At 39.1% G+C, this 27373-nt stretch overlaps 1 protein-coding gene and 1 long non-coding RNA gene across 2 annotated transcripts in view; one reads left to right on the plus strand and one right to left on the minus strand.

Moving 5' to 3' along the window:
• Positions 1 to 24997, plus strand: ZCCHC8 (zinc finger CCHC-type containing 8). The gene is made up of 14 exons (XM_033097421.1): positions 1 to 369; positions 1688 to 1730; positions 3968 to 4042; positions 5621 to 5726; positions 7103 to 7180; positions 10682 to 10785; positions 10902 to 10967; positions 11521 to 11581; positions 12053 to 12195; positions 12487 to 12629; positions 14390 to 14511; positions 15708 to 15794; positions 16055 to 16169; positions 19923 to 24997. Exons 1-14 carry the CDS (start codon positions 171 to 173, stop codon positions 20681 to 20683), a joined length of 2103 nt encoding a protein of 700 aa, XP_032953312.1. The 5' UTR covers positions 1 to 170; the 3' UTR covers positions 20684 to 24997.
• LOC117017323 (uncharacterized) overlaps positions 16099 to 27373 on the minus strand; it is a 22630-nt gene continuing 11355 nt past the window's right edge. Inside the window, exon 4 of the long non-coding RNA XR_004422066.1 lies at positions 16099 to 16234. This is a non-coding gene — a long non-coding RNA (uncharacterized LOC117017323). The remainder of the gene's footprint in view (positions 16235 to 27373) is intronic.

A 27373-nucleotide genomic window follows, 5' to 3' on the forward strand; every position in this document is an offset into this window, starting at 1 on the left:
GTTGTAGTCTCTCGGGACTGAACCGCCCCTTGTGCTGCTTCCGCGGCCTATGTTCGGAAGAAAACCTTACTGGGTGGCTCAGCTCCCTAAGGAGCGGTGCCGACCTAAAACCTTCGCCCCCGGCCGGGTGGCCAGCTCCGCCCCATCCCGAATCTTTCCTACAGCCCAAAATGGCGGCGGAGGTGGATTTTGGCGACTTAAAGCTGTTCGAGGCGTTTGACCATCCAGAGGAGTCGCTGCCGAAGCCCGTTCACACCCGCTTCAAGGACGACGACGGCGACGAGGAGGACGAGAATGGGGTTGGCGATGCGGAGCTGCGGGAGCGGCTTCGGCAGTGCGAGGAAACCATCGAGCAGCTCCGCGCCGAGAATATCCTTCCCGCCCGCTGGGCCCTGTCACCCGGGCGTGTGGTGGGTGCCGTGCCCTGGAGGGCGCTGGCGGAAATTCCGCGAGGGCCAGAATTCGAAGTAATTTCTCTCGCCCCACAGGCGGGCTGAGAATCTTGGGGTTCGGGTTGCGTGAGCTGCCCCCGGGGCCTCGGCTCAAACCTCTCCGCTTCTGGGATCCGTATCCTGGACTAGATTCCCTCCTCCCGTGACCCAGCCTGGAGCGGGTAGTTAGGGTGATTTCACACTGTTTCAACTGTCAGATTGTAGACTGGTTACCACTTCTCTTCCCCCTTATTGGAGTCATCGATTTCATTTTTGCAGCCACGCTAAAGTTGACGCGGTCCTGTTAAAGTTGTATATTAGGAAATACCGGATACTTAGACTGGCATAGATCTGTTTCTATGGTTAAGCAAAAGCTGGTGGTCCTAGGATTCCAGGGATGCAAAGAGAAATGGGAAATTACTTGATTAAGATTGGGGATTCATTTTACAGTTCTTCTACTTTGAAATAGCCTGCGAGGTGAAGGTGCGTTGTAAAGCTTTGGGGAAAGCGCCAAAGTTTCCATTTGGCTTTAGTTACATGATTACAGCCTTTCTAGCAAGACTTATTAGTATGTTTATTTACGTTCTTACTTAGAGTGTTTGTGTGTGTGTGTGTGTGTTTACTATGTATACTGATAATTTTGGTTTGGGTAGTTTTCCTTTTAAAATTTGTGAAAACCCCCTGAAAGCGGTTGGTAAATCACCTTTATAGGTTTTCCAAGTGATTTTTTTCATGCTGCCTTATCCCACTATATTATGAAAAGTTTCAAATACAGAGAAGTTGAAGAGAGATTGTGCAGTGAACATTCATAGATTCCATCCTAGATTCTTCGGTAGGGAACAATTTGTTATACTGCATTGACTTTATCACACACACATCATGATGCTTTTGACTTTGAAAAATGTCTTAAATGAATGACTGCTTAACTTTTGTTGGGACATTGTTGTTTGAATGACGTTTTTGGTTCAGTCTGTTAGTCTCTTTTGAACTACATGACCGTATCTTAGAAATAAATGTCTATGTTGGAAGGGATGACAACTGTATTTTAATTTTTAGGTCCAAATGCCTAACCCTGCAACAAAACAGGAGCTCAGTAAGTGTGTCATCTTCAAAGTTATTTGTGCGTCTTTTAATGCTTGCAACATTCTGACACCCTTTTGGTGTACGTTAGTAGTTGAAGAGTCAGTTAGCAGTCAGATTTTATGATCTTCATGATTCTGTTTAATGAGGGTTTATACTCCTTAACAAGTAATAACATCAAGAACTTAGAAGAAAATTGAACATTCTGACTCGACCAAGGTATGAGATCTTGAGATTACACCAGTTGTCCATTATTTTTTATTGTGATATTAATATTTAGTCACAATTTCTTTATAAAAAGGGTGTTTAGGATTTTGTATCATTTTTAGTATATGTGCTGCTGAAGCAAGCACTTTTGTATTATTTCATACCCTGAAGAAATCAGAGTAATGATCCTTTATTTTAAACTTGTGGAGGTAAAACTTGAATTCTCATAACTGCATTAAGCTGACGTATTGGGTGAAAATATTTGTGAAATACAATCCAGAAAAAAAGTGGGTTCATAAATAGAAATAATGCAAGATACAGCATTTTAGAAGAGTTAGTAGTTGATTTGGGGAAAAGTACCTGGGGAAAAGTAGTACAGTGAGTGCATTCAGACATCTAATTTTTGGAAGGTTAAATGCAGTTACCTCTTACTTTAAATTTATTTAACAGATCACTAACTAAATCTAAAATACTTGTCAAATTACAAAATTTTTATGTGGAGTGCTATTTTAAAGCTTTCAGAATCGGGGACTACCATAAATGCAGTTTCATGTGGACTTTCTTTACCTGGTACCAGCTGGAATAACTGTCTACGTTGGTGACTAAAGGTTTAAAATTTTAGAATTTAGGCATATTTCAGAATAACTTCCCCATGGCCTACCTTCCTTCCTGTATGTGAGAGCACTTTGCGGATCTAAACTCACTTTTAGTTAGTTAATAAATATATTCGATATAACTAGGATTCCTCAGAAATCATAATTTTTATATGTTTAAAGATATTTTGAGAAACATGTTTTCCAATAAAGTTGATTATTTAAACATTAAATTTTTATTTAAAAATGGGTTATAATCACCTGAGTTTCAAATGATTGTAGCATTATAGGCTTTGCCAATTTATAAAAACTATTAGTATCGTGAAAAAGGAATAAAATTTTGTTAGAAGTAGTGCCTTGCATATTGTCAGGCTGGTAAAGCATTCTACAGAAAACAAAAGAAGAAAAAGTAAGTTAGTTAGATAAAATTTGTACCCCAAGTCTCTTTGTTTAATCCTTATTTTGGAACCATCATGATCATAAGTTTCTCCTCTTTTAATCAATAAATATTATGGTTTTTTCTTTTGGTTTTTTTTTTACTTCATATTATGAAAATTTTCACACAAAGAACATGGAAAAATAATTCAATTAATACCCAGTTTTTCATCATTTGCATTTAAACAATATTTTAACATATTTCCTTCTTCTAACCCCATATACACATTTTACCCCAAATATTTTTTGCACGTATCTTTTTTTAAAAATACTTTTTCGTGCCTAACCACGTCACCGTTATTACACCTAACAATTGACATGATTTCCTTAATAACATTCCCAACTCCGTCCATATTCAAATGTCCCCAACTGAATGTCTCGAGCTGATTGCTCAAACTAGACTCCAACCAAGGACCATGCCATTGCATGGGGTTTTTAAAAACATGATGTATTTTTAAAAGCTGAAGTTTGCTCAAATTGAAACAAATCTCTGAACTTTGTCATATTTCAGTTTTATTTCTCTACTTGATGAGAACAATTCCAAATACAGACTGGTGTATTTCACGTGCTGTACAAGTAGAGGAACGTGAGGCAGATGAGAGGAAACAGATTCAGCTGGTCCCAGGTTGCCAATGGGATATATTGCAGATATCCAGACTGCATCTCAGTTCTGTTTTTTTGCAGTATTTGAAAGTCAAATCCAAGAATAGATGCTTTTTACATCTCTACTTTAGAATCTTGGATTTGAGATATTTAGTGCAGTGTGCTCTACCTTCCAAAAAGAGCCTGTCCATTAATTTATAAAGGGTTTCATTTTTCTACATAATTGCAAGCCAAATTCATTCTGATTATTTTAGAAATATATTCTTATAACCTGCTGGTCTATACATCCCTGGCTGTCCCCACCTCTCCCATTTGTAAAGAAACAACCATTAGGTAAAGAAACTTTGGGGTTGAAAACTGAAAGATTAACTAGTTTTGTGTGTGTGTGTGAAATATTTTTTAAAACTATGTAAGGGATACTTGCGTTAAACCATTAAAGTAGGTAAAAGTGGTGAAACAGATTTTTCTTGAGAAAACTGGAGTTCTTGGTTCTTGATTTTATTTGTAAAATGTTTTATGATCTTTGGTACTTAATAATTATCAGGTTATGTGTTTATATAGACATATGCAAGTTTTACTTTAACTCCTCTAAAAATATGTTTTTAACTTCTGTTTTAGTGGAATATTGGTGAACAACACTAAATTAGATGGACCTTTATTACAGATTCTGTTTATGAACAATGTGATTTCAAAGTAAGTCATTTTCCCTTTTCTAAATGTAATGAATTCATGTGTTTATGAAACAACGTCTTCTATCAGGACGCTGTTTTCATGTGTATGTTAACAATCCTTATTCTTTTACTTAAAATTTACGGAATCCTGATTAAGAGCAAGGATATTAGAGTCATGTAAACTTGAATTTGAATCTGGACTCCTACTTTCTACCTTTGTGAACCTGGGCAGGTCATCCCAGGTTCCTCACTGGAGAACAGGATACTAACAGTAACCACCTCGTAGGCAGCTAAATGAGCACATATAAGAGCCCGATAAATAGCGTCTAATAAAAAATAAAAAAACCACTGTCACCACAACAATAAATAATGTTAGCTAGCTCAACCCCAGATCAGGTAACTGAAGTTTTTCATTGCCTATCTTCAAAGCTTTCCCACACATTTTTTTTTTTTAATAACAAAACTAGACCTGTGCAAAAAGCCTTCCAGCTTTTTTGGTTCTAGTGCGACAGCACATTCCTGCAGTGCTTGCTAGAATGTTCTTACGTGATTCTGTGCCCAGGCCCTTCCTCACGGCACAGTCATAGACATTTCATTTAGTTGCTTGCCCCCTTGCATGTCACTTCATTGTATTGGTATTTTACGTGCTGGGCGAACTTACGATGGTAAAGGGAACATAGAGAGCAGGACCTGGGTGGCAGGCACACTGCCTGCTCTGTCTCAGTGGAAGCGGAGCCGGAGGCTCTGAGGGCTGAGCCAGCTGACGGTGAGTGTAGCAGCAGCAGCAAGGTGCTGGGCACTGCTAGGTTCCAGCACTATTATCACCGTCAGGTTAGAATCAGTGTCTGCTCTAGCCCACAGCAGCCTAACTTCTGCAGCTGGTGTTTCACCTGCAGAAATCCTAGAACGTCAGAGCTAAAGAGACCGGATCAGTCATCAAGTTCTGTGAGGAGTAGGTTTCCTGCCCAACTGCAGCCTAACGGGGGCTCCTTTGGCACCTCCTGAACTGGGCACTGAAGAACATTCGGTGAATGTGGTTCTTGACCTGGAAAGCTGGAGAAAGTAGACCTCAGTAGTTTTTCTTACATTATATTTTGATTTTCTTTTTTTTCCAGTTTAATATTTACATAGCTGTTTCCGTATATATACAGAGAGTCTCTGGGAGGCAGGTGTGGGAGCCTGGATGCATTGGTTGTCTCTGGCAAAAATAGGAAGCCAGCAGCCGGGGGGAAGGGGGCTTTTCATTATGTAACCTTTTCACTTCTTTTGGATATCGTTTGGATTTCAGACCATTTCCATGTGTATTCAAAAGTTAAATACATAAAGTTTATAAATGAAATCCTTTTATTCTTAGCACAAGTATTTGCCAACTGTTTTATGCCAGCCACTATGTTAGGTTATCATAATCATTTTAACTTGGCAACAATGTGTCTTTTCCTAAGGAATAGATCCCCTAGTGTTAACAAGGAATCAGAGATTTGATAAACCTCTGAAAAACAAAATGACAAAAGTTACACTGCGACTGTAATCATGCATAAGACTTCAGTCTGTTCAGTGTTTTACTCTGTCTGAGTTCTGACCATTTTGTCCTCCTATGCAGGTATTTTCATCAAGAAATAGAGGAATTTGTATCAAATTTAGTAAGAAGATTTGAGGAACAGCAGAAAAATGATGTGGAAAAGACTTCCTTTAATCTTTTGCCCCAGGTATTTCAAATTTAAGAGACTTTAAGATGAGTTCGTTATCCTTTTCACTGCTAATAGGCCATGGGGATCCTCTTGAATCGAAACCCAAATGATAAGATTGTCTGTTCCCCTCCCATCCTTCAACTGGCTTCTTTCTCCACAGTTTGCCCAGTGCAGCCATGGGGCTTTCTTTTGGATTGTGGTTTCTTTTCTCTGGGGAATACTCAGACCTGGCTACACTCAAAAAGGCTTTTTCTTTTTTCCATTTCCTAACTGGGACATGGGGTTTGGGGTAGAAGATCAATTTTAGGTCGAATAAAAAATGACTATTTCTGGGGTTTATAAAAGATGGATTCTTTTTATCTAAAACCAACATGTTCATGTGCTATCCTTTTTTTCTCTTCTACTTGTTTAAAAAGAAAATCAATAGCATGCCCAAACAAATCTGAGAAATTTCGCTATGTGAATATTAGAGCATGGATTTATGTTAAATCAGAATTATGTTTTTTGGGCTTTTTTTAAATTAAAAGTTAAGGTAAGTAGAGTCTCTTGAATAAGGATCGTTAGCTGTTTATCCTCTGAGATTAGAGAACAGAGTATTCTGATTAACTAAATTTTTATTACCTTTAGTTTTCACCTATCATATACAATTTTTAAAGATTCAGGAAATGGGAAATAACATTGAATAATAAAAACCACACTAAATATTATTTAATGTTTGATTCAAAAATTCACACTTGAGAATTTTTGTGGCTTGAGGTCCGTGAGGGTTATATTATCAGTATTGACCAGTAATACAGAGTTATGTATTTTTTAATCTTTCTGGTTATCTGATTTCAAGATAAACTGAAGTCTTCCTTGCCAGTTTAAGTGTTGAAAGTTCCATAATCGATATTCATTAACACAAAAGTCATAATGTATGCTAATGCTTCAGAAGATGCTATCTTTTTTCTCAATTACAGTTGACATTCAATATTATATTAGTTTCAGGTGTACAGCATAGTGGTTAGACATTTATATAACTTACGAAGTGATCCCCCAATAAGTCTAGTACCCACCTGACACTATACAGCATTATTACAAAATGACTGACTATATTCCCTACTCTGTACTTTGCATTCCCATGACTATTTTGTATCTACCAACTGTACTTCTTAATCCCATCACCTTCATAAGATGCTATCTTTCATATCTTTTTGAATTTTTAATTTTCTGATATGTGAAATTTATAATCATTCCTACCTACCTTACTTTAATTATGACAACAATGAATTCAAATTTTTATATACCTTAATGGTATGTATTAGAAAACAGTGAGTGTATTCAAATTGTTAATATTTGAATTTTAAAGTTAAAAATTGGTTACCCTTTGTAATGAGTGTTTTTCTTTGTATTAGCCATCCAGTGTTATGCTAGAAGAGGACCATAAAGTGGAAGAATCCTGTGCCGTTACAAACAACAAGGAAGCTTTTAGTGTAAGTTTGGACATTTTAGCTTTAGAATTCTGCAGATACGTGTTTCCTAGCCTATGTCAGTTGGGTGGTATTCAAATGATAAACAGCTCCACGTAGTTGTCCTTCAATCTAATTGTGGAGGGTGCATCTCAGCTCCAAGTCCAGTTGCCGTTGTCATTCTTTAGTTGCAGGGGGCGCAGCCCACCATCCCATGCGGGAATTGAACCAGCAACCTTGTTGAGAGCTCGCGCTCTAACCAACCGAGCCATCAGCCCACCCCCACATTCTTTTATTAAGTCTATTATAAACAACAATGTAGATTTCAGCTTCTAAATATTATAGTTTGTTTTTTAACAGCTACTTTATTGGGACCTGGGGCACAATAGACATTGTCTGGAGGACTTTATTTTTGTCCTGATGAACCTCTTTGCGTTTATTTTCAAGAACCTGGACGAAGATACAGAAAACATGCTTGTTGAAGCTGAGAGGGATAAATAGCTAATATAACAGATGGCAGTTATGAAACTTAAAATGTTGCCAGACTCAAATAATGGGTGAAAAATAGTAGAAAAAGCTTAATGGGGATGAACCTTCATGTAAGCCTTTCAGTACCTTTGCAAAATTCAGCAGTGTCAATGGAATAGGTGGTGTAATTTTGCAACTTTTAATTTTTTGAAGATGATGTAATTCTGGCTTCTGTTAAAGAAAGACTAGCTTTCATGTTTATGAAGTATTGTGTCCCATTGATGTACCACGATCTTACAGACATGGGGCTGCTGGGATGATGAAGAATCCAGAAATCTTATTGCAAAGATTTAGAAGGCACGTCACATATCCGTAGATGTGATAAAAGGCTATTGTTTGCAAAGGTATCATTTTCGATCACCCTATGTAGCACCAGGACCCGTGATCGGATTGAGTACAAAGAGGCTCATTGCGACTCATCTTTTAGAAAGTGGAAATTTCTATCAGAGATGTGAAAAATGAAGTGGTATGTCTCATTTTTTAAAAAAAGGGAGTTCCGTGTTGCTGGAATCAAATGAAGACTGAGATGCTATCAGGCACTGTGAAGAAAGATTTCTGAATTTGAACTACATCACTTCCCATTTCCCTTCTAACCTGAGGTTCTGGCACCTGCTTGGAAACTGGCAATTTTGCATATTTGTCAATTGTTCTTTAATAGGTACTAATCAATATTTACTAAATGCTGTAGGTTCCAGGGACATTGCAATGAAAAAAATAAAAAGTCCCTGCCGTCATTGAATTATATTCTAGTTGGGGAAGGCAGTGCTCAGAAGGAAAATAAAGTGGGGTGACGAGTTAGAGAGTAACCTTGGGGTGTTAGGTTTGTGTGGTGGGTGTTTAGTGACAGCCTGTCTGAGCCATGACTTGAGTGTACTGAGGTGAGAGTGGGCCATCCTGCAGGGTGAGGGAAGAGCATTCCAGGCAGTAGGAACAGTAAGTTCCTCAGATGCCGAGGCAGAAGCAAACATGTATTGCTCACTATGTAGCCAGTGCTGTTGTAAGCTCATTACAGATATTATTCGTGAAGGTACTATTTCAGTCTCAGTTTACAAAAGATGAAACAGACATGGAAAGCTAAGCGACTTGCCGGTGGTCCCTTAGCTAATAAATGGCAAGCAGGGTTTGGATCCGTGCCTTCTGACTGCAGAGCATATGATCTGAATCCTTATGTTGCCTTATAGGCCATAGTGAGGACTTTGGATTTTACTCTGAGGGCGATGAGAGGCCATTGGAGGGTTTTAAGTAGAACTGTGACATGATATGACTTGGATTTTTAAAAGAACTGGCTGTGTATGGAAGAGTCAGTAGCTGGTTGCACATGGAAACTGGAAACCAGTTAGGAAGTTAGTGTATTCATCTCAGGTGAGAGAAAAGGACGGCTTAGACTAAGGTGGTAGTGGTGGTGGTGAGAAGTGCTTAGAACCTGGTTATACTTTGAAAGTAGAACCGAGCAAATGTGTCGATGAACTGGAGGTAGAATATGAGAAGGAGAGAGGAGTCAGAATGAATCCGATTCTTGGCCTGAGCAACTGGGAGCATGTCGCTGCCTTGGTGTGATGGGAAAGACTGGAGGGAGGAGCAGGTTTTCGGGGGACTAGGGATCCAGCACAGCTTTAACTAGGTGAGTTTGCGAGGCCTCCTGCATGTCCAGGGAGAGCTGTCAAGTTGGCACTTGCATATCCAAGATTGGAGTGTAGGGGTGGTCAGTACTGGACATGGCGGGGGTTGTCCGCATGTAAATTATGTTTCATACTGTGGATCTGGAATCACTAGAGAGACAGTAGAGAGGACTAAGGGCTGAGCCTCACAGAAGATGGAACGATGAGCAGGATCTAGCAAAGAAGACTGAGAAGGATCGGTCAGCAGGGTAGGAAGAAAACCAAGAGAATGGTGTCCTGGAAGCCAAGGGAAAAAGACGTTTCTAGAAGGAAGGAGGAATCTGCTGTGTCAATTGTTGCTAATAGGTTAAGATGAAGACTGGGAACTGTCCATTGAATTTGGCGGCATGGGGATCATTGGGGAGCCCCACTGTCAAATGCCATGTTAGGAAGAGAAAGAAGCCTTACCGGAGATGTTCAAGAGAATGGCAGTGTCATTTTAATTTAAAAAGGAGGGGGGGTGTTCTAGATGAAAAGAGACTAAAAAGACAACACGCGAACCTTAAAACCTTAATCAGATCATGCGTTGGAGGAAAAAGGCCTTTTGGGGACAGTTGGGGAAAACAGTATAGATTGGATATAGATGAGATTAAGGAATTACTGATTTTCTTAGGTGTGACAATGGGATTATGGTTTGCAGGAGAATGTTCTTAATTCTGAGAAGGCTCACACTGAAGTATTTCCGGGTGAAGTGTCATGAAAATCATCTGTAGCTGGTTTTGTGTGGAAGTTGGAAACCAGTTAGGAAGTTATTGTATGAACCTCAGGCAAGAGAAAATATGGCTTAGGCTGTGATGATAGTGGATTTACGTTGTTTAAATGGCTCAATATAAAGTGTGTGTGTGCTCTCGCCGCGCGCACGCGTACGGAAGGACACCTGTGCATACAAAACTGTCAGCAATTGTTGAATCTAGATGGAGTAGACTGGGTGTTTGGGTGTTCATTGAACCATTTCTTCAACTTTTCTGTATGAAAATTTTCCAAAAAATATGGAGGGGGAAAAGACTGGGAGGGAAGGAAATGGAAACAATAAATATGGACAACTTGCTGCAAAGGAAGCAAAGAAGTGGGGAATTGGAGGGAAATGTGAGAGTTGCTGACAAGTTTTTATTTTTTCAGTCTGGAGAGAGTGCAGCTGACAGTAATGGTACAGGAGTCTATAGGGGAACTTAAAGAGGTAGCTTTTACCTAACACATCAAAACCTGGCTCCTTTAACTTGGGAGTTAATTATGCTTTCTTTTAACTTCATCCAGAAATAAACTGTTAATTGTAGTCTTACATTATTTAATGTCTTCCCCCCCTACTAAATAGCATTATTTTTTGACTTGTTTTCTACAGGTTATAGGAAGTGTCCTGTATTTTACTAATTTTTGCCTTGATAAACTGGGGCAGCCGCTACTAAATGAAAACCCTCAGCTCACCGAAGGATGGGAAATACCCAAGTATCCTACACAGTGAACGAAGACCTTTTGTGCATCTTGCCGTTAAGTTCACCTTTAAAACAATTTACCAAATTTTGCAGACTATGATAACTATTCCTTAATAAAACTCACTAAAGGTACCAGCAAGTCTTCAGCCACATTGTTTCTCTAGAAGGGCAAGAAATACAAGTAAAGGCCAAAAGGTTTGTGTGGGGAGTTGTCTGTGTTTTCTTCTTTTTTTCCTTAACCAAACCATAAACCGTTTTAGCTGGAAGAGTTAATATTCTTTATTGCTGGCTTACTCTAAGTTACAGATGAAGCTATAATTTCAATATATTGAAAGACATATCTTAAATGTTTAAGTTGATCATCTGTTTTTTGGAATTCATTGGTCCCTGCCTAATGTGCCTGGGTGGGTGGAAAAGGTTAATTGTTGCTGTCAATTTGATTGTTGTCTTGAAACCATCTGCCCTTTTCTATGTTGCCTAAAGGAAATATGATCTGTTTGCTATGGTTCTTCTGTTGCTAACCACTGACAAAACTCAGAGGTAACAGATCAGTCGGGAACATAGGGTTCTTGATAAAAGCTATTTGTTTAATCACTGAGTACAAGGAGGTGAAAATGTCCCCATTGCAGATCTTAGTAATCTCCGTGCTTTCTTCTTGCTGATACACTTTGTTGTCATATAGAATTTTATTGATTTGCTTTTATATTTTCATTTACATTATGAAAATCTTTGTTTTTTGACTAAATAGGCCAAAGCCTCACTGTTTCAATTGTGGTTCTGAAGAACATCAAATGAAAGATTGCCCAATGGTAAATTTTTCTCATATAAAAAAATATCTTTGAACCAGAGCTTTCTAGTGTTTTCAGCCTAGTTATGTCATTGTGTGATGTGAAAAAGTTTCCTGTGTTACTTTCCTGTAATCCTTGAATTTGGATTTAAATTTTAAGGCATTAGATTTTTTAAAAAATTTATTACACTGCTCTCTGTATTTGAGATGAATGAAACATTATGGGAGTTAATTATTAGACAGCTTATTCTGAAATTATTAGACAGCTTATTCTGACAGCTTATGTTACGATAATACTGAGGTCATAAGAAATTAAAGTGACTGCTTCTCTTCCTTGCCTATTTTTTCTAAAATATCCACCCTTTTTTGTACTTATTCCTTATATATTAAAACAGCAAGAATCTGTTTGCTTGACCTAAACAAAGTGCTCATTAATTTCTGAAATGTTTCTAAAGTGCTTACTATCATTCTTTTCGAATGCATTACAATTTAGCCTCGGAATGCTGCTCGAATAAGTGAAAAGAGAAAAGAATTCATGGATGCCTGTGGTGAGACAAACAATCAGAATTTTCAGCAGCGATACCATGCAGAAGAAGTGGAAGAAAGATTTGGAAGATTCAAGCCGGGAGTTATTAGGTACCTCTTGTTTGTTTAGCGTGGAATGTCATTTCTCTTTCCCAAGTATTTGGAACATTTTGCGTTTCTTCAGGGTAATTATCGGTACATAAGTTTTTTCTAACCAGGCTCTAGATAATATATATCGATGGATTCAAAAACATTCATTGAACTCTTAGCTATGTATTTAATAGGCACCATGCCACAGGCTGTGTAATGTAAGACGCAGAATTGTTTTAAAACATCAGAACAGTATGTGTGTTCATCCAAACAAGAATACAGTCTTTTCCTTTCCTTTATATTTTTACTTAGTGAGGAACTTCAGGATGCACTGGGTGTGACGGACAAGAGTCTCCCACCTTTTATATACCGAATGCGCCAGCTAGGGTACCCCCCGGGGTGGCTCAAAGAGGCTGAACTGGAGAATTCAGGACTTGCACTCTACGATGGCAAAGGTATAGTATGTTAGGTTCAATAAGTCACCTTCAGTGTTTTCTTTTAACTAAAGGATCACAATAAAATGTGATAGGAATGGCTGGCTTGTTTAGTGTGTGCTAACAAAAATATCATGGTGGTGTTTCCTTTGTTTTACAAGGAAGGAACTAAAAACTTCATTGAGAATTATCAGATGGTTTTCGGGACCGACCTGCTCAATGACTACCTAGGCGAAAGTATCAACTCGAGCTAGTGGTCATAAGTTCTTGCCTTTCTCAGTAACAGAAATGTATCCGTCGTTGCCAGGAGACCTGTCAAGTTTAGAATACATAAACCCTTATAATCTAGAATTGCTCTCTTAGGTATCGCTTAGGTATCTCCTACTACGTGTGAGAAATACTCACACGTGTGCACAGGGCAGTGTGTGTGTGTGTGTGTTTGCATTGAATATGGTAGTGAAACATTAAAAACAACGTTAAGGCCCTACAGGAGAATGGCTGAGTAAACCACGGTAGATCTGGGCTGTAGAATCCCTGCTATGTTGAAAGAGCGGAGTAAATCCCTAAATGAGCTGACACAGCAAAGACTGCGCAATACTGAGTATAAAGCAAGTTTCTGGATAACTTATATATTATGATACCATTGATCTTAAAAAGAAAACAAGAAAAAGGAAAGAAACCCAGATGGATGAAGCAGCGCTCTGCGTTTTCTCTGAGGACTTATTTATGTAAAATATTTTTAAGGGCAGCCAGTTAGCTCAGTTGGTTAGAACGCGGTGCTCTTAACAACAAGGTTGCTGGTTCGATCCCCACATGGGCCACTGTAAGCTGTGCCCTCCACAGCTAGATTGAAATGACTGCTTGATCTGGAGTTGATGGGTCCTAGAAAAACACACTTAAATAAATAAAAGTTAAGAAAAATAAAATAAAAATATTTAAAAAAATTTACCAAGACCCCCCACTTCTCAAATAATACCAATGAGGTATTTCTCACAGTCCTTTTAATATATCCTTTAGAGTTTGCAGGATTTTGCCAATGCATCCCCACATTTTAGCACGTTCCTCTGTCCCTCTTTATTTCCTGTGAATTGTGATGGGACCAGTCACTGGTGGTCACTGCCTATATCCATCCATTAATTAATAATGGGTTGCAAAATAGTTATACTCTCATTCTTTCATTACTTCTTGGCTTATTAGCCAGAATACTTATATAAAGAGAAACTTCTCATAAACTGTTTGATTACCTCAGGTACGTAGACATTATAGGACTAGAAAAATCAATGTGTGATTTATTTAGTAGTTTTCAAAATAGTAAAGAACTTCCCAAGTATCCCTTAAAGATTACTCTGATTTGTAAAGTGGTTTTAATAGTATGTATCTCTTAGGGTTATTACGAAGTTGAAGTGAATTTTGCTGCTTGTAAACTGTTTAAGACACTACCTGCAAAGAGAACACTATCTGGTACATAGTACATGTTCTATAAATGCTTCTTTAAAAAGCATTGGAATAGAGCACGAGGCAAATCATATGATCAGTGCAAAACAGACTTTTAAGCAACCCACAAAAGAACCATAGTTTCCAAGATTTTAAATATTTTATCAAAGTAGTATGTTCACATTGTTTAAAAAGACTACCCTAATGGTTCAGACATACTCTAAATAAAGCTATTCTCAGAATAATTCTCTTGCCATGTGTATAAGCACTTTCCAGGTCTATTTTTGATCTGGAGAGGGATTGATATTGACATCTAGCAATATTAACTCTTTTGATGTCTGTAATAGATGGTGCTGATGGGGAAACAGGAGCTGGAGAAATACAACAGAATCAAAGTGTCACTTATGATCTCTCGAAATTGGTAAACTATCCAGGTTTTAATATATCTACTCCCAGAGGAATTCCAGACGTAAGTGTATTGTGCTTTTATTCTTCTGAGATGTAACATTATTATGTAGATTGTTAAATGTTAGCTTATGTACCAATTACTGCTACATAAAGATGTAAATGTGTTACGTATGTGTTTAACTTTTTAATTTCCTTTATAACTAGAATCTTAAGTGAAATCTTGTATTCAGCAGGAAAAAATCCACCAGTTTTTTTCTGATTCTCTGTTCTAAGAAAAGGAGCTAAAATAGAATGGTTAGAGTCTAAATCTAAAACTATTCTAAAATTAAAAAGATTATTTTTAAAAACTATGGGATGATTCTGAGACAGTATTATAAGCTTTATAGAATTACTTGGGAAATGAATTTCTGCCTTTAATAAATCTAAGTATACCGTTCTTTTTACTATTCTTTCTTCCCCTTTTATCCCCCTCAAAGTAAAATTTCTCATTCTATATGAGAATGGTTTTCTATACTTACTCCTTCCCAACTCTTAGGTTTTGAAATTCAACAATTAACTATTGAGGTGATGATGGTGGTGGTTGTATTTTAATTTTAAAAAATGCATGGGCTAAATTAGGGCTAAATTGCATGGTTCAAACTGTCAGTGCCTCTTTCCCCTCAATCCCCTTGGGTCGCTCATTAGAAATGCACAGTATTGAGTCCTTCACTTAGACTTAACTCAGTCCCTGGAATCTATAGGTTTAACAAGAGCCCAAAGTGAGTCTTACTGAGAATCACTGTTGAGCGTGCTATTGGCCATGAGAGAGAAACGAGGGATGTTGAACCTTAAAGATGAATATTCAGTTTGGAAAGGGAGAAAACAGAAGATAGAAAACCCGGCATGAATCAGTGTGTTAGGAGAAATGAGCAGTGCATAGTCACGTGAGCAGTGCGAGTGCCTGATGGGAGCGCGGCTGGAGCCAGCCAGGCGGGATAAGAGTCCATTCCTTACTGCCCGTGATGCCTACTTACAGTAGGCAGAACTTTTTGGGGCCACGTGATTTTGTCAAGGAGTCTTTTAGTATTCCTTTCTGACTGTTCCATAGGAAAAGTTGGTTGTTTTTTTTCCTTTCAATGTACCATTATTTTCATTAATTCCCCCAAAAAGGAAAAGTCACATAGAAAGCAGAAATGTGATTTGAGACCTCCACTTTACCTCCTTTTTTGAACAAAATAGCAAAGCACACTTATTTGTCCGCTCTTTTTCCATCATTAGGAATGGAGGATGTTTGGTTCCATACCCATGCAGGCCTGTCAGCAGAAGGACGTGTTTGCCAACTACCTTTCTTCTAACTTCCAAGCGGTAAAGAGACTTCTGGGGTGTCACTTATAAAAACATGCTGCGTATATCTGTGGGATGTCGTAACTCGTTAGCATCTTACTACCTCCTCCCGCTTTGTGTAAAAGCACTCTGTTTTCTGATGATCAAAAGGAAAAAGGTAGTGACATTCGCCAGTTACCTAGACTTAGCTCCAGATTGGTTTTCTTTGTCGTGTTTAAGTGAAGGGGTGGAGTTTCATTCTTTGTCTACCCCATCTAACTTTGGTTTGGTTCCTCCGTTAGCCAAGTGTGAGGTCTGGCAGCAAGAGGTCTTCGTCTCAATCCAGCCCTACTAGTCCAAAGAAGCAGAAGGAAAGCGACTCGGCAGCCTCGTCCGCCGACATGGAGCTCGACTCGGGTAGGTTTCATTTCATGATTTTGATTTCATGGAGAAGGTAGGACAAGTCTGTATGTTCCTGAGTTCTGTAAGAAAGAGGAAGTTTTTTATGAGCACGAGCTAAGTAGTAAATCTTTTATCCTTCAAGATCAGAGCATCACTGATAAAAGTGTTACTGATAAAAGATGAATTGGAAAACATAGCTGGATATGAGGGCCAAATGGGCCAGCTAGCTGGACTCTGAGTTAGGCAGAGCCACCCACCCCATGCCAGCAGTCGTGGGTCAGATGGGGCAGCACTGTCAGACAAGCAGTGGGAAGTGTTCCCCTTTGGCAGCTCTATTCCAAGAGGAAGAAGGCAGAGCCAAGCAGAGCTTGCCCAGTTTTCTTCCCAACCGTTAATTCAGTAAATCACTCCTCCTCAGGAAAGTGAGACCGAGGAAATCTGTCCTCCTGGAAACCCAAAATGGAAGAAGAAAGGCCTTGCCTTCCAATGCTTCCCTGGCTTTTTTTCTCTGAACCCTCTGGGCTGAAGCACGTGTCCTGCAGTCAATCAGGATTGTGACGACGGGCCTTCTCAGCAGAGCAGTAGTGTATCAGGATAGCCATTCACCCAGCTTTTGAGTCCCCTCTTCCCCCAGTACCAACCACTGCTCTGGGTTTCCCCATGGGACTACTGATGAGTAAGCAGTCTAGATTTTGCCCCCAGAAGGCTCTGGAAGGGATCAGAACTTTGTGTTAATTGGATAAATTCCAAGGCCACTCGGAATCTAAAACTGCAAATTCATTCCTTGTGCTATTTCCCATCCAAAATTATACCCACTTACTTCAGTCCTATATAGCATGTCAGACGTTCTGAAGTGGGATTAAAGGGAAGCATTAAGATAAAATGCATACAGATACTCTAATAATAAGATGCCGGTAATATAAATTGCCTCCAATTTGAATGTGAACCCCACTTCCTATTTTCAAATTCTAAGGGAGAATTTAAAGGTCAGAGATGAAATCCCTTCAAGACCAAGGGAATTCAAGTCCAAAATCGAATAATTTTGATGAGTGGCTTCAAAGTCCAAAATCAAAGCCCCCAAACCATTTTCACAATTTTTTTGCTCTGCTTAGTCTCCACCACAGGAGTTCTTGATGCCCTAGTGGAGTTCACAGCCTGGGCCTTTCAGCACCTACGGCCTCACTTTAATGTCCACTCTCACTTTTTTCAAGGCCAAAGCGTTCATAGAATACAGAGTGATTGCAGCCTTTGCTACATACTTACCGTGTTTCCCCGAAAATAAGACCTAGCCGGACCATCAGCTCTAATGTGTCTTCTGGAGCAAAAATTAGTATAAGACCCAGTATTATGTTATGTTATGTTACAATAATTATATTATACTATACCTGGCTTTATAGTAAAATAAGACTGGGTATTATATCATATTATATTATATCATATCATATCATATCATATTGTATCATATTATAAGACCTGGTCTTTAATAGTAAAATAAGACCAGGTCTTATATTAATTTTTCTCCAAAAGAAGCATTAGAGCTGATGGTCTGGCTAGGTCTTATTTTCGGGGAAATACGGTAGAAGTTTTGAAAACAAGCAGTTCCCCGAAAGCAGTTGTCCCAGACAAAATTACGTGCCAGGGCCCAGCACTTTTCATTGTTATCGGAGGCCAGAGCCAAGGTTTCTGAGTAAAGGCAAAAATCTCAGTCTCTTTCTCACGGATGTTAGTTAGTTCCAGCTGTCTGGCTCCATCACCTGTGGACTTCAGTTCAGTTGGGGGAAATCTCCCCATAAAAAGTGAATTTTGGTCTTAGGCACTTAAGAGTACCTGTGGGGAAAGCCACCTGTGCTTGGTGTTTTGAATCATTTGAGACACAATTGCCATCTCTCGGAGTTCGGGAATTGGTGGTGGTGGCACCTCTGTCGCAAGGTCCACACACAAGGGGCAGGCATTTTTGGGCCTGTGCTAGGAGCTTTTTCTTGTTTCTTGTTAGGGGATTGGTGAGGTATGAGAAAGCTGCCTCCCAGGGGCAGTTTTTTCCTGTCTGTCTCTTTCATATGTAATTAACCAGTCCAGAGCCAACCTCAGCCCATGTGATACAGTGAGGCTCTGGGTCCCAGTGTCTTTGTAATTATGTAGACTGAGAAATTCCATTCGGCTGCAGCCCCATCCACCCTTAATCTCAGCTGTCTATTTGTAGCCAGTTACCAGAATCCTGACCATATTCCAGTAATTGCTTCTTAGTTCAGGCTTTTCTTTTACCCAATCGCTCTTGTCCTTATAACTGATTTTTTTTTTTTAATCCTTTCGTTCAGTTCTTTTACCCATTATTTGCTCTTCTGAAATTTCTTAAAATCTAAGTGACACTCTGTTACTCTCCTCATAAATCTTACTGCCTGCACAATAAAGGTCGGACTGGTTTGATGTTGCTTTTAAGATTCTGTGTTATTCAGTTGAATTTTCCAGAGTTTTAAAACATGTACCGTGTTTCAGAACCTTCTACCAGATGCTGGGCAGGAAGACTAATAGAACTGCTGCCCTTTGTGGCTGCTCTCTCACTAGGGATCGCAGATGTAGGAACATCATTGTAACACAAGTGTGCTTCCAGGTTGCTGCCACAGAGCTGATCACAGATTAATGGTGGCTCAGAGGAGAAACTGTGCTGGAAAAGTCAGGCGTTTACCAAGGGTGCCTTTGAGCTGCGTCCTGCAGGGTGAATTCAGGGATTTACCAGGGAGGTGAGCAGCATTAGGGCGTTTGAGACAGTGGGAGGTGCAAATGCAGACACAAGAAACACTGGGCCAGCAACAGTGACAGCTGGAGTTGAAACCAGGCAGTAAGAAATGAGGTGCTGGAAAGGCAAATTCTTGGTCACAAGGGGCCTTGTAAGTGGAGATTGGACTTCATTTTGTAGGTGATGGGGAGCCATTGGAGGTTTCTGATGTGGTGGGAAGGTTAATAGGACCAGATCCGGGTTTCAGAAAGATTCAGGGTATGGAGGATAGAGAAGAGGAAGATGAGGCCAGAGGCAGAGGCGACTTCAATATTCCTGCAAACAGTAATGGGCCTGAGATAACGAAGTGCCTGTGACAGTCTCCAGGAAAGGGTGGAACCCAGAGAGACAGGACCTGGTGGGACAGAAGGAAAGTGAGAGGATGCTCAGATGGTGAGCACGTTTGTTTGGGCGACTACCCAGAAACCACTTGTGGTGCTGTTAACGAGAAGAGCAAATAGAAGAGTCCAGGTTTTAGGAAAAGATCCTTTGTTTTGGACAGGTTGGATCTGTCCTGTGTGTGGGACATACAGGTGGTGATGAGCAGTGACCAGTTAGCTTCCTGAGCCCACAGGTCAGGCGAGTAGTCTGGACTAGAGACGGAACTTGTCTCCTCAGCTTTGTCTCCTCCAGCCTTCCATACACGCAGCAGTCCGGCCAGGTGTATTCCCAGGCAGGTGTCCTACTACATTCTAGAAATGACTGTCTGTGTCTCCGCGTCGGGCCCTAAAATGATGTAAATGGCGTGAACAGGATTTCCCAAAGGCTTTGGTTAAAGTTCCTGGTACCAGAAGGTCCTGCAGCTCTCCCTGCAGGCGTTCTTCTCAGGGGGCTTGGGGACATGCGGCAACAGTCCTGTGTGAGGAGCCACAGAGTTCTTCCCCTCGAGCCGGTTCTTTTTGGCCGTTAAATCTGAATACAGCCAAGTTCAAGTAATAAATGTTAGTAAAGCCACGTGCTCTGACAACTTAAACTCTCGTGCTTGCTTGTTTCAGATGCAGAGGTCCTGCGTGGCTCTCCGAGCGGGGGAGCTTTTCAGTTTCAGCCGCCACTGCCCCCCGGCACTCCTCCCCCACTAGCCCGGGGGACTCCTCCCCTCCCCAAGGGCACCCCACCACTGACTCCCAGTGACTCACCGCAGACCAGAACGGCAGCGGCTATGGACGAGGACGCACTGACTCTGGAAGAACTTGAAGAACAGCAGAGGCGGATATGGGCGGCTCTCGAGCAGGCGGAGAGTGTCAACAGTGATTCAGATATTCCTGTGGACACACCTCTAACTGGGAACTCCGTTGCCTCTTCACCTTGTCCCAATGAGCTAGACCTCCCTGTCCCCGAGGGGAAAACCCTGGAAAAGCAGCCGCCAGATGAGCCCGACGTACCAGACACTTGTACAAAGAAGTCCGAAGTTGAGCATCCCTCGAGCCCAGATTCCGGGGCCACGTTGCTCTGTCAGAAGGAAGAGGAAGAGTCTGCTCAGGTAACCTCTGGAGACGCTCTTCTGGATAATGGCGGCGTCGAATCCAACTGTGACATTAGGAACGGAAGCAGCCAGAAGCTCCTTCATGAGGACAGCAGTCCTTCAACTCTCGCTAAAATTCATAGTCCTATACCCGACATGAGCAAGTTTGCAACTGGAATAACGCCATTTGAATTTGAGAACATGGCGGAATCTACGGGAATGTACCTCAGGATAAGAAACTTGTTAAAGAACTCTCCCCGAAACCAGCAAAAAAACAAGAAGGCTTCCGAATAACTGCTTGACAGAGCACCGAGAGCTATTTAATTCTAACTGTGTTCTGGTAACTAGTACTAAATGGACAGATGAAATTGTCTTCCTGTTTGTCCCTCTCCTGTTTAACAATCTGTCCGAGGCTTTTCTGTGGGCTAAAGTTAGGCCTGTTTTAAAGAATGGAAAGACTGGGCTTGCTGGTTTATTATATTCTCTCTGATAAAAATTTGGGGGAGAATTAAGTCTTAGCTGGTTTAGGGATAGTTTGTTTGTTAAGGTTTATACTATTTTTGGATTGTGAGTGTCTGTCAAGAGTGATGGTTTTTATCTGTCTTTTGTACATTGTTTTCCCTTTCTACATTTTGCTAATTATCTGTATATAAGTTTAATATATCACTTTTTTAAAAAAAAAAATCTAACCATTTTAAATTCACATTTCAACTCTGACAACCAAATGAGAAAAATCAGGGATGAGCGGCTTTATCCCATTTGGGGTATTTTTGTAAGTGATTTACATACATCAATTTTAATAACACTTTTACTTTTTTGTAACTTCATTCTTCATATATGCTTGCCATACAGGTATGTTCATCTTTGTCTACAAAGGTTTAATAAATTAGTTTTCATATATATAATCTAAGACTCTGAATATGAAAAAGTGACTCACAGTTAAATTAGTATATAAATCCCTGTAAGTTTGGAAGTAAATTGCAAAATTAGTGATAACAAAGGAAATATAAGAAAGTGCAGATTTGCTTGTTTTCAGTAGATTTCAGCCTTAAATATGGAAACAGCAGAATCTTTTAAAGTGATTATTTTGAAAAACAATGGAGGGCAGCTAGGTTTTGCACAAAAATAATTTTCTAGATTTGAACCCTAAGATAATAAAAATAGAAAGTAGACATAAAGAACTTGCTTTTAATTGTCAGATCTGTAAGCTAGCGCTGAAACTATAGATTTTGTCTTCATGTGGAATGCCAGTACATCTTTATAGTCAAGGCCATGAAAATAAACAGATGATCTTGAACTGTTAGTCTCAGGTGGTAGTATTATGCTGCTCGTAGGCCAGCAGAGGGCGCAAAATATTACCATTCCAGATGTAGTTTTCATGTTGAGAACTTGAGTAACCAAATTTACTATTTTATAAGCAGTAAAAGGAAGGAAAATTATATGAAAGGGAGAATTTTATTTTCAAGGCCCTCACAGAACATGGTAGAAATTGAGTAAAATGTCATATACTTTTGGCTTTTTTTCTCTGAGGTGAAGTAGATAATAAAAGTAATCCTTTGCAGATTACATAGTGCTTTTATATACATTCTCTTCCTCAATATTTATATCGGATAAATATGTTGCCGCCGTGTCATGTATGTAGCATAAGGCAACTTTGTTGGGATAGAGAGATTAAAGGGACTTCGTGGCGTTCAAGCAGTGATCATGGAAAGGCCAGTCTTCAGCTAAAGACTTGCCTATTCCCTAAATCATAGAAGTGGTTGCTTACGCGTAGCTTCCCCTTTAAGTATTGCATTAGTAGAGTCTTCTTTGAATCCCAAAGATACCTAACAGTTCTCTCCTTAGCAGATGCCACACACATCACGTTAAGGTATTTTTGTGCATGACCCCATTTTCACAAGCACCATATTAGCTAGGTTTGGTTAACTTCCACTTTTTAGAGGACATGCCTAAGACACACAGCTGGTAAGTAACCTAGTGAATCCAAATCCAGATCTGTCGGACCCCCACATCTGTGCTCTTAGTCACTGTCCTGCCTTGCTGTCAACAGCTCTATAAAAATCGCTGGTTTCTTCAAAAATCTGGCTCCTACTTCTTGGTTTATTCAATTACAAATGGAGGGCACAACTTGTGTTAAGTTGTTCTATGTGCTTTGGGGCATTAAAAGGAGACGATGATAGAATGTGCTTTGGGGAGCTTATACACTAGTGGGAAAAGGGACGGTTCTTAGTTACAAGATTCACTAAGTGGACATGTAGGGAGGGCAAGGTACCTGGGTTATTTGGTAGTGATGGGAGAAGCACCTAGGGAGGACTGGCTTCAAATTCACAGGGCCACAGGTTTAAGTGTTCAATTTGGAGGATATTTGAAGACTTCTGGAAAGAGAGAACTTTTGAGTGAATCCTTAAAGGGTAGGTAGGAGGATTTCCACAGATAACAATGAGCATTGAAATGTATAGGAAATAGCGTAGAACTAGCAGAAACATTCAAGAAATGCAGGATGGCAGAAAACAAAGACTTAAAAGGGTTGTTTATTCACTGGTGCTGAGAACACTTGATTGCTTTGCTATGGAGTTTGGATTTTATTAAGAAAAAGGATCTGCTAAAGATCTTGCAGCGCACCTCACTAAAAATATCCAGGGGGTGTTTTAGGAAGAGAAATCCTGAAAGCAGAATTCAGAATAAACTGGAGAGGAGATTTTTCACAGAAGGAAACCCAGAAAAATGGGAAGTAGTTGCTTTAAGAAGGTGCCCCGTTTTTAAAATGTATTCTGGTTGCTGTACTTGAGTCTTATGAAGAGAGTGTTGGGTGGAGGAACAAACTATTGTTTGGACTTGTCCTTGCTGGGACAGGTCTCCAGGTGTGGGTAGGTGAGGTCATAAGCAAACCCTGGTCCTTCAGGATGGACTTGGAGCAGGGTGGGGACCGGTTTCTAATCTTTGCCTTGGGTTAAAAGGAATGTGATTGTAATATACAGGTTGCTAAAACAAAGCCAGCTCTTTGTCATATCCTGGAACAGGTAAGTGGAAAGACAGCACTGTCCTTACTAAAATACCAAACGACCGATTTCTTTTTCCAAAAGGTTGCATTTTCCTTAAGGGGTCAAAAGTGTGGTCTACTTTCTACCAACAAGAGGGTTCCTGCCAGTTGGTTCTATTCTTCCAAGTTCTCTGCTGGAATCATTTTGCCCTTCTGTCTCACCCTTCAATTATCCGCAGGCAAAACCTACAAGGATGTTGTAACAGTTGTGGATACCCAAGTGGCTTATAAGGCATGACTCAGTTCCCAAACACCCATCTCCACACAACCTGTGTTTCTCTTTAGCATTTAGGAAAATTCTTTTTCCTTCAACTTAATATATGTTTGACTGAATGGTATAAATTCACTTTTGAATGTTTAGGATTAAGTTATGAAAGTGTTTATAAATAGTTCTTAATTACAGAGCCATTACTGTATTCTTAATAAATTAGAAATCTCTGCACAAGCATGCTTTCTACATCACCAGCAATCTAGCTAGAATGTTTCTATTGGAATATTGAAGTAGAGGGGGAAAGAGTGACAGCTGTCTTCTTTAAAAAAAAAAAAAAGGTATTTTTTTGGGTCTCCGAAAGAAATAATTGCACTGGGGGCTGGGTGGAATAAGGATATAAGATTAGATTAAACTGAAACCACTCTTTCCTTATCAGAGTGTTGCAGAGCATGTCTTTGTCATCCACACTTGGATTTTGAATTTGTGGATGTTATAATTTAGAAAACAGCCTCGTAAAATTCACATCCCCATACCCTTCTATTAATTGATGTTAAATATCTATGCATTAGATCCCACTTCTAGTCCATTGTCGTTTGCAATTAAATTATACTTTTTCATAATCATATGAAGAGTAAGATACTTGATTTTTCTTTGTTTAAAATATTTACTGTTTAAATTGTAAACAGAAGGAATAACAAAGCCATACATTTGAAGGAGAATAATCCATAGAGAAGCCCACACCATTTTTCTTCATGTGTAATTGAAATTTATTTTTCCCACCAGGCCATTTTCTAAACCCAAAATGGTTTTGTTTTTCTTTCCCAAGATGGAAATTCTTGATTTTGTTGCTGAGTATAAATGTAATACATATTTATTTTATAAATACAAACAAAATAAAATAGCATAAAGTAAAAAAGTCCTTTAGATATATCCTCACAACTTTCATTTCCCACTGTTCATTGTTCACAGTTGGGTAGAGCTTTGTCCTGAGCAAATACATGTAACTAAGAATTTGTTTTCATGTTTTGTATACGTAAGAGTGTGTTTTAACAAAAGTGAGATTATGCTATACTTTCCTTGTCAGTATTTGAAATCTATTATTCTTAATAGCTGCACAGTAGCATACAATATTTTATTTAATATTGTTCACAATATTTTGTTAATGCTACAGTGAACATTTTAAAAGGTAAATCGTTGAATATTTGTGGAAATATGTGTATAGGATGCATTCCTAGATTACCAGATTGAATACTTTATTGGCAACTTCTATTTCTTCTATGAATTGTCTTTATATCCTTTGCTCATTGTTCTATTGGTTCACTTAATGATATACAGGAACTCATTATTAAAAATACATATCTTTTGTTAAGTACACTGCAAAATTGTTTTTAATTTGTCATGTATATATTAACTTGTTTATGATACCTTTTGTTGTACAAAAGTGTCAAATTGATACGAGTCAAATCTTTGAATCTTTTTCTTTAGGAAAAGATTGGTAATTTTGGTGTGATGTCCTATTTCCAAAAGACTTTTTGTTTTTGCAAATTCACCATCTGATACCATCCATAATGTGGTTATTGATTGAAACTGGTATTGAAAAATTACTTCCAATTTAAATCATATGATTAGTAAGAATGTCTCCATACACCTCTCTAAGTTGATTTTCATGTAGATGATTTTACCTATTATTGTCTAGATTTGGTTCACTAAGCCCTAACTTATCTCTATATTTTAGGTTTTTCTTTCTAAATAAACTGGAAAGACAATAACATTGTCTTTCCTTTTATTCAATTTTTTTAATATAAGGGTTTTTAAAAAAAAATTAGAAATAATGACTGGAGCAGAAAGCCAAAAATATTTTATAACCTAACCAAAAGAAGGATGCAAAAAAAAAAAGTTATGATCCTAATCCTTTTATTATATCTGTGGTAAGGGGACGTTCTATATATCACAAATTCTACATATCAGAAATACATTTTTTTAAACAAAATTAACTACCAACAATCTGGCTACATTTAGAGTTTTTGTAACACAAGGAATTATGTAAGTGCAAGGGGTAAACCCCGACTCAGCTGTCTACCATTCTACACAGCTTCTCTGTTGGGGTGACATCCCAGAGTGAGTTCTTAATGTTTTCAGCCGTGGAGGCTAGTTCATTAGTCATAAATGAGAGTGACATGTGAAACTGGATTAGGACAGGTTGTGGGCCTAGACCCAGAGCAAATTTCACAGGGGCTTCTCACAAACTTCCTTCTGTTCCTATCACATGCCTTCCATGCCTGCCCGGATCTTTGACTCTCCAAAAAATTCCGTTTGTTGTGTTGGTCCCGTTTACGGTTTTTATATACTAACATAATACTGAGGCCCTTTTATATACTAATATAATACTGAGGCCCTACTATGTTAGGGTGGTTGAAAGCTAATATGGGTTCATGATTTAGAGAAGCACAGACGGGACAGGCATAGCAGCACGTGGTAGGAGCAGTGTGTGTTGCCCACATTCATAAATGAAAGAAATGTTAAGTTTCTTTGAATTCTATTCAAAAGGTGGTCTGTGGGCTCAGTTAAGAACCTGGCATTAGACGTTCCTCTGATGATCCTCTGATTAGAGCAGAGGAGCGTTTCCTCAGGTCTGCTCAAGGCATTTGCTCTGGCCGTTTCCTCTGGTTTGGAATGCTTTTCCCTTGAAATCCAGTTGCCCTCACCTCCTTCGTCTGTGTGTAAATTTCACCTCAATGAGACAACCTTGACTGCCTGATTTAAAACCACACACACACACACCCCATGCATGCATACACACCACCAAATCATTCTCAGTCTCCACTGATCACTTCTTTTCCATAGCATTTTCTGCTAACATGTTATGTAATGACTTTGCTTATCGTTTATTGTCTGCCTTCCTCACCAGAATTTAAGTTCCACAAGACCTGGGATCTTTTCATCCCCTGACAACTGGAAGTCGGGAAGAAGAGCTCAGATTCAGGGCGGTGGGGAAAGAGATTCCACCTCTTTAAGGGATGAGCTACAAAATATTGTGGCTATTTTTTAAAAAAAATTTACTAACCTGTATGCTTTAAGCAAAGTATTGTAAGTCTCCAGTTCTTTAACTGAGAATTCTCATGTATCATGTAATCACTTAGTATAAACTGTACCATCTAGCAAGTCTGAATGACATCATGTTTTACAATTGTTTTGAAACACATATTTTGGAAATATCTGAGATTAAAAATAGGTAACAAAATAAGTGGAATAAGATACTGTCTAAAATTAGAAACTGCTGGAGCAACAATGTCAAACAGTCATATTAACAAACCAACCTAGTTCTAGTGCACTAAATTTTTAAAACTCTACTCTTATTCACTTGACCTGTAAAAACAGACTGCTCTCCCAAGGAACTGTTTGTCTTATGATTGGCCCAAAGTACCACATTTAATTTTAAAGTCATATGTTTTTGTGTCACAAGATTGTTGATAACTAATAGACATCAGTTTGATAACACTGAAAGTTGACACAAATTGAATTTTATCCATGTGAATAAGATAGTAACTGGTATAAATATTTGTGCAGCACCTGCCATATGCAAAGCATTTTCCTGAGACCCCTTTATGCAGAGAGGAATAAGACCTCTAGTCCTGGGTAGAAAGAAAACTAGTATGATTAGCTACTAGATGAGGCAGAACATGATAAACATCATATGCTTATTGCGAGGTACTATTGGAAGTTCAGCGCTGGT

The sequence above is a fragment of the Rhinolophus ferrumequinum genome, chromosome 25, assembly GCF_004115265.2.
Source record: "Rhinolophus ferrumequinum isolate MPI-CBG mRhiFer1 chromosome 25, mRhiFer1_v1.p, whole genome shotgun sequence".
Lineage (NCBI taxonomy): Eukaryota > Metazoa > Chordata > Mammalia > Chiroptera > Rhinolophidae > Rhinolophus > Rhinolophus ferrumequinum.

What these genes read in the sequence shown, in the direction of transcription:
- ZCCHC8 (XM_033097421.1), top strand. Translation starts at nt 171, where the DNA reads ATGGCGGCGGAGGTGGATTTTGGCGACTTAAAGCTGTTCGAGGCGTTT. An exon ending in CCTTTAATCTTTTGCCCCAG is followed by an intron (nt 5,727 to 7,102) that starts GTATTTCAAATT and finishes TCTTTGTATTAG; the next exon opens with CCATCCAGTGTTATGCTAGA. An exon ending in ATACAAGTAAAGGCCAAAAG is followed by an intron (nt 10,968 to 11,520) that starts GTTTGTGTGGGG and finishes TTGACTAAATAG; the next exon opens with GCCAAAGCCTCACTGTTTCA.